General features: G+C 48.6%; 1 protein-coding gene across 1 annotated transcript; it reads right to left on the reverse strand.

The window, feature by feature from the left end:
* Positions 1-559: 559 nt before the first annotated feature.
* On the reverse strand, positions 560-3,030 carry LOC309593910 (putative aquaporin-12B; the record flags this gene model as incomplete). The annotated part of the gene is made up of 4 exons (XM_082319061.1): positions 3,007-3,030; positions 2,209-2,518; positions 1,356-1,472; positions 560-741 (listed from the first exon to the last, which is right to left on the reverse strand). The coding sequence occupies exons 2-4, from the start codon at positions 2,444-2,446 to the stop codon at positions 560-562; spliced, it is 537 nt and encodes a 178-aa protein (XP_082175187.1). The 5' UTR covers positions 2,447-2,518; positions 3,007-3,030.
* Positions 3,031-7,079: the final 4,049 nt, after the last annotated feature.

A 7,079-nucleotide genomic window follows, 5' to 3' on the forward strand; every position in this document is an offset into this window, starting at 1 on the left:
AATTCAAGAACCTCAGTTTAACTCAAAAAACACCAATTTTTGACCAATATCCATTTTCTAACTCAAAAGATCAAAGCCTGCTTCCTCTTCATCCCAAGTTTCCAAGGTGGTTACTGGTTTATGCTTTGTTTTTATGGCTGCAAGAGACCCAGTCAGGTTATTTCAAGCGTTGCATGATGCAATAACCTAGGAGTTGCTCAAGCCTACCCGCATAATGGTCCTGACTTTCTGTAAGCTTCCTGGCAATACAAGACAACCAGCAATTTATGCAAAAGTGTTAGGTTTTTTTTCCCCTACCAAGCTAGCGATGCAGGCTTGAAACATTTCAGGTTCTCCAGGGAGTCTTTCAAAGCTATTCCCAAAGAAGCTCAGGGATTCAGATATGCTGGAAGGCCAGCTTGGCTGACTCCTTTGCAATGCTTTAAAAAAATCTCACCCCATGGTAGGGACTGAACGGGCAGGATGGATGCTGGATGGGATGAGCAGCAAAATCCTCCGCGCCGGGAAAGCTGCTCCCAGGAGCGGGGCTGCAGGGACCTCTTCGGCCCCTGTCCACAGCTCAGGCATGAGGCTCAGAGTCGGTCTTCTCCCCTTTCCTCTTCTGATGGGGTTCATAACCCTGCATGTGAGCCACCACCCTTGCCTTGGGTATCTTGTATTTGTTCTTCTGGCTGTAAAGGAGGTTTTTCTGGAAGAGTCGTGGGATGTTGCCTTGGTACAGCAGGAGGGCAGCAAGCATCCCTGAAACGGGAGCACGGATCCCTTCAGTGTGCTGCATCGAGCACCGTCACAGCTGAGCAGTGATTTTCAGGCCCTTGCCACAACCTTCATTATGACCAAAACGTAGCTCAGCACCACTGAAGTCCCCACTGACAGTATCTAAAAGACCCTTGCTCTATTACTTTAAGAAGAATTTAACCATTGCGTCCCTAATTTAATAGCAAGGCTTGTTTTGACCCAAAATGGCCATAAACGACGCCAGCACTGTCCTTTCCCCACTCTCTGGATTCTAAGCAGCACATATCCAGCTCCCCGTGGTCATCCTGAAGCTGTGGGCCTCAATAGCATAGCTCAGCCTATTGTTGCCCTAAAACATCTTTGTTTCATCTCCCCCAAACTTTGGCCTTGGGGAGAGTTCTGCCTATGTCCCATGTAGAAATTGGATTTAAAAAAAATGGATAGCAAAGAGATGACTTGAGTGACAGGGAAGGGGGACAGAAAAGGACACTTGTCACTGGTAAGACCCAGGTTCAGCTCTTTGCCAGGAATGGTTTGTGTTACACCCAGCATTTCTGCCTTGCCCATTGCCCCACATCCCAACCCCTGCCCAGGAGGTACCAGGGTGCAGATCTCACCTGCAAGGGGCCCCAGCCAGTAAACCTGGACGTAGTCCCAAAAGCTGCTCCCTGAGCAGTGGAAGGTGGTGGCTGTGGCCAGGGCAGGGTTGAAGAAGGCCCCTGTGAACGGCCCGGCTGTATGGGAAGAGAAGGATGGCCATCAGTCTCACTTGCATCCTTTGAAAGACCAACAAAGAGCTGGACCAGGAGACCCATGACACCTCCTGCCTGCTGGGAGGCTCTGGGAGCACCTCTGCTGCCCAGCTCTGGCAGCTGCTTGCTTGGACTGTGTAATAGCAGCACATGGGGAAATCCCACCCTTGTCGCCCTGAGCTTTGGGGGAAGCAGAAGAGCTCAGTGCAGGACCGAGGGGTTGTGTTAGGGGACATTCAAGGATGGTGCTCCCAGTCTTGGGGCAAGCTATGGCTTCTCATGTGCCAATATTTCACCTGCTGCCTAGATATCCTAAACTGCCATCTTCATCCCAAAATGAATATTCCTCAAAATAAGTAGAAAACAAACATAGAATCATAGAATTGTTTAGGTTGGAAAAGACCTTTAAAATCATCAAGTCCAACCGTTAACCTAGCGCTGCCAAGTCCACCACTAAACCATGTCCCTAAGCACCACATCTACACATCTTTTAAATACCTCCAGGGACAGGGACTCCACCACTTCCCTGGGCAGCCTGTTCCAGTGCCTGACTACCCTTTCAGTGAAGAAGGTTCTTCCTAATATCCAATCTAAACCTCCTCTGGCACAACTTGTTAATCATTATGTCTCAAATCCTGGAAGATGAAAAAGGGACCATTCCTCCCCCACAAATGAAGTATTTCTCTAAATGACTTAAAAAAGGGCAGGTGCTGCTCACCTGTGTAGGTCAGGAAGGTGACAGTCGCAGCCAGGGCAGGGATCCGGTACATCGTGTGACTCTGTCGCAACTTGAGAAGGACAAGGTGGAAAAGGAAAGAGCAGGTGCCTTCCACAAAGGCAGCGTGGTGGAGAGATGTGTGGATGGAGGAGCTGCACTCCGACGCTATCAGGTTCTGGATGAGGTGGAAATGTGTCAGCTCCCAGGACCAGTAGAGCTTGGTGACAGCCCAGCCCATCCCTGCGCCTGCACCCTGTGCCAGCAGCTTGGCAGCAGTTGCTGCGAGGTCGGACTCGAGGAGCAGGAACTCCTGGAGAGAGATAGTTGGGTTGGAAGATGCTCCATCAAAAGAGGCACCGTGAACAGCAAAGAGGAGGAAGAGCAGAGTCAGGACCACGTCGGGGCCAAAGCCACCACCCCATGGGCCAATCTCCACCAGCATCCTCAGCTCAAGGCAGCTCGTGCACAACTGTAATGAGCCAGCAAGTTCTCTGGCAAGGCAGACATATGCTCCAGGAGACAGAAGCCTCTTGGAAAGCCGCCTGAGCACCTGGCACACCCCGACAACCAGGAAAAAAAAAGCAATGGAGACATTTAGGCCAGCCATAGCAAAGGCTGCACTGGGGGGAGAGACTAGACCAAAACCTGGGAAGGAGCAGAGAAAGTTTCTGCACCTCCTCTTTATAAAGCCATGTGTAAGCAAACGTGGCGCAGCCCAACAGGCTTGGGAAACGCCGCACGTGCTGCCCTCTCCTCTGCAGGGCAATGCCTGCTGCCATGGGGAGCTGATGGACTCACCTGCAGCTGGATCCGCCAGCAAGTTGTTTGTCCCAGCAAACAGGTGCCAGTGTTATCTCCACCATGCAGTCGCTGAGCCTCCAACACCCAGTATTCGTATCTGAGAGCCTGCAGCAGCTCCCCAGAGCTGCTCAGGTCTTCCAGAAGGAGCAAAAACCTTCATTTTGTTTCTACTTAGCACCATAAAATGTAACTTATTCCCCCAAAGCCTGGGACACAAGGGGACTCTTAGAAAGCCAGCAACCCATGCAAGGAGTTCACATTTCTCCAGGGCAGAGCCGTTCTAAGCCACAGCAAAGTCCATCTTTGGCCAATTTGAAAGCCTGGCTTGCTTACTGCTTCCTAACCTTGTCTTGAGTAAGACTTCACCTCTTTTGTTGGTGGCACTAATTGCACGTGTCATTGGTCCGCATGCAGCATTTTAGTGACAGTTACATTTCAACTCCTCCTGCTGGTAACACATGTATCGGGGACAGGATTTTTCCCAGCTCCACCAAAACCACCCCATGGTATCGCCATTACCCGACTTCTGAAACCCACACCATCTAAACATCTAAATACATTTGGGTCAGACCTTTGAATATACAATGGAGTCGACAGCAATCGTAGGTGACAAAATACGCCGCATTTGCTCCAGTGGTTGCATCCTCTGCCCCAGCTCCCGCCAGGTCACTGGGCACCCCCAGGCTCCCACCACTGCGGGTCTGCAGGAATAAAGGGGATGGTCAGCAATGGAAAGCGCAGGAGCAGTGCAGGCCACAGCAGGAAGAGTGGGATGGGGTGGATAATGCCATATTATCAGGGACTCACAATTAATAGAGCATAAACAATTCATTTTGTGTCTTCGGGGTCACTTCCTTGCTCTGCAGCAGAAATTACACCACCTTGAGCCCACGTTTCCCATCACTACAGTCGGAATAGCATCTCCTTCATCACCAGCAGGGATAAATGTGCCTAGGGCATGCTCTGCTATCACGGGAACAAGCAGTGGGACACACTGTGAAACAGCTGCTGGGCATCAGGGCCACCGTGCTTCGTACTCTATGCCCAGGGCAAAGCCCGGTCCTGCACCCTTGCGCAGGCAGTGCTGGTGGGTAACGCAGGCTCCTCTCATCACCCCTTTGGCAGCTTAATGCATGCAAGGAGCCAACAGCTTTTATTAATGCCATTTTATTTCCCTCTCTAGTAATTTATAACAGAAATTGCCAGGAGACACAGGTTTGACGCGTGCTTGAGCCAGGCATGAGGCACTTAATACGGTTCAAGCTGGCTACAGCAACACAGACCAACCCATGAAAACCAGGAGCGTACGCTTTGAAGGCATCGGGGCTGCTCAGCCTCTCTCCCTTATAGCCCTTGCCACAGCAGAAAAGAAACACGATGTTCTGGTAGGTCATTTTGGAGATGTTTGTGAAGGTCTCGGCCAGCCTCAGCATCTCCTCCTGTAACACTCTCCTTCCTTTTGTCTTCATTCCAGCAGTCATTGCTGTCACCAAGCGCCCACCCAAGGGTGGTTTTGGGAAGGTACTTGGTCCCCAGCGATCACGGCACACAGCACTTGCTTTGGAAACCTTGGTAAACCTGAGCAGGGAGAGGGATCATGCTGCAAACAGCCCATTGTCCAAGCTCTTTCCTCCTCCCCACCAGAACTGCCCTGTTTTGGCTGGCCTGCCTCTAAACGTATCACAATTTTACCATTTTTAACCAATTTCTCTCTCCGGAAGGCAAGACAAATGTGTATCTTTTTCCTCAAATGAGCAAACGACCTTGCCTGAATAAAGGAAGATGAAACATGCTTTAAAAGCCTCAGAAAATCAATATTTTTGACCTCTTGAAAATTCACCTCTGACAGTGGCAAAACGTTGGTCAGACAAAGCTACCTATCACTGCAGAACACCACAAAAACTTAACATCAAAATCCAATTAGTTTCTTTCCATCTGCCCTACTTTTGTGTTTCTCAAACTCCCATCTTTAGAAACAAAACCTTACAAGGACCCAGTGACACCAACCTAAACCAAGTCCCTGGAAGAGAACCGCTGGCTCATGGGACACAGGAGACAGATGGGCAGTTTGCACTGAGGAACACCACAGATCTTCCCGTACCGTGTCTCAATCCCTCCTACCAGCATTTGAACCTTGGTTTCAACAGAGGGTTTTGATAGAGCAGATGAGAGCTTTCTGACAGGTCCCCTCTGGAGAACATCTCAGCCATTGAGCAAAGTCCATCCAGACCAACAGGAAAAAAAAAGGGGGGGGGTCAACACACACCCCTTACACTAATATTTCTAGCTACTCTTACAAGAGAAAGCTGCCATGTGCTAATGCCTAAAAAGCAAGGGCATTCTTGTCCCCTTCCTCCAAACACAGCTGTGACATGGAAAACATTGTGACACCCATGGTAAAACTGGCAAAAAAATCACATCATCTCTTCCTTCCCACAGGAATGGATTTTCCCCTTCTTCTCAAGCGTTTTAAAAGTTGGGCCTTAGGAAGTAAATGTTCAGAGGTCTTAAAAAACTATTTCCCGTCCATCGCCTGTAGTTATGCCCACAGCACATCCTGCAATTGTGGGACACTTAACCCAGGCTGGAGAGAGCAGCTGGAAGCTGTTGCTTATGAGGATAATTATGGGATTAAATAACTCCAGTGACAGATACGTAAGCAGCTCATTTCCTATCTCCCATTAGTGCTGACAGCAGAAGGGGGCACGCTGCAAGCTCTGTACTGGAGTAGGTCTTCACGCCACTGCAAAGGCAAAACCAAGACTCCACACGGCTTTGCTCGGCTGCTCTTCAAGAAACAAGACTGTCTAAAAATTCAGATACCCGCACTGAAAACCACTTTTCTGTGGCTGGAACATCAGTGTCTTTTCTAAACCAAATTTGCTTTCAGGGCTGTCAAGAACTACAACAGCTTAAAACACAGTTTGTTTGGGGGTTTTTTGTTGTTGTTTTTTGTTGTTGTTGTTGTTTTTGTTTTTTAGCCAAGGGATAGGAACAAGCTGGCATTTCCACAGTTAAGTATAATAAACACTCTCCAAAAACACTGAAGGGTAACAAAAGCTGAATGGAGCCACACTGGCTCCCCCCCATTTTCACCCACAAAGAGGTAGTAGCTACAGCTGAACACACTTGTAAGGTTATTTAAGGAGAGTTTTACTGGGCAGGGGAGTGGATAAGAGCTTTCCAAGAGCAGCCACCTGTTATCAGCTGCTGTAACAAGGCAGCAGAAACCTGGCAGCAGGTTTCCTCCCACAGGCAGCCAGATGAAAAGGGCTCAAGGAGAGCCACGAATTAATTACGCTTCGTGAAAAGACCTGAATGCTTAGAACAAGCATTTACTGGGAGGAAAAAATAACAAAGATGGATCATCCTCGGCTCTAGAAACCTTGAATTCAAGGGAGAAGTCTCTCCCTAGGAAGGTCACCCCCGTTCCCCCTCCAGAACATCCTGTGATGTCCTGAGTCACATCAGCATCTCCTCCATTGATCTGCAGTTCTAGTGAGCCAGATTCATTATTCACAAGCCCTTTAGAAAACACCAGGAACTTGAGTCTCAGTATTGAGACGTATCTGTACATTGAGACATATCTGTACATTGAGACATATCTGTACATTGAGACATATCTGTACATTGAGACATATCTGTACATTGAGACATACTGTCTGCTATTCCAGTCCCATCCTCCTCTTTACTGACTCAATACATCTTCCCCAAAGCAGAAGTCTGGCGGCCTTTCAGTGTCCTAAAGAGAATGAGCAATCATTAACTTCCCAGTGGGCAAATCCCATTAAAAATAAAAAGAAAAAATAAGAAATCATCAGTCCCTACAGACTGTTTCAATAATCAGGTCAATAGGTAAATGGGTTTTGAAATTAAGTTACGATGTCCTGGAAGATATTCCCCCTGCAGACACGGGCTGGTGGACAGGAACAGGAAAAGGCAGTATCACCATTGCGATGAGGGAACAGCAGCATGAGAAGCTGCATCAGCACTGTCCTCCTCCCTTGTAACAGACTGCAGATAGAGAAATACAGATAGAAATTCACTGTTCTCACTTGTTGGTACTTTCC

This window comes from Platalea leucorodia (genome assembly GCF_965183815.1).
Source record: "Platalea leucorodia genome assembly, chromosome: 8".
In the NCBI taxonomy this organism is placed as follows: domain Eukaryota; kingdom Metazoa; phylum Chordata; class Aves; order Pelecaniformes; family Threskiornithidae; genus Platalea; species Platalea leucorodia.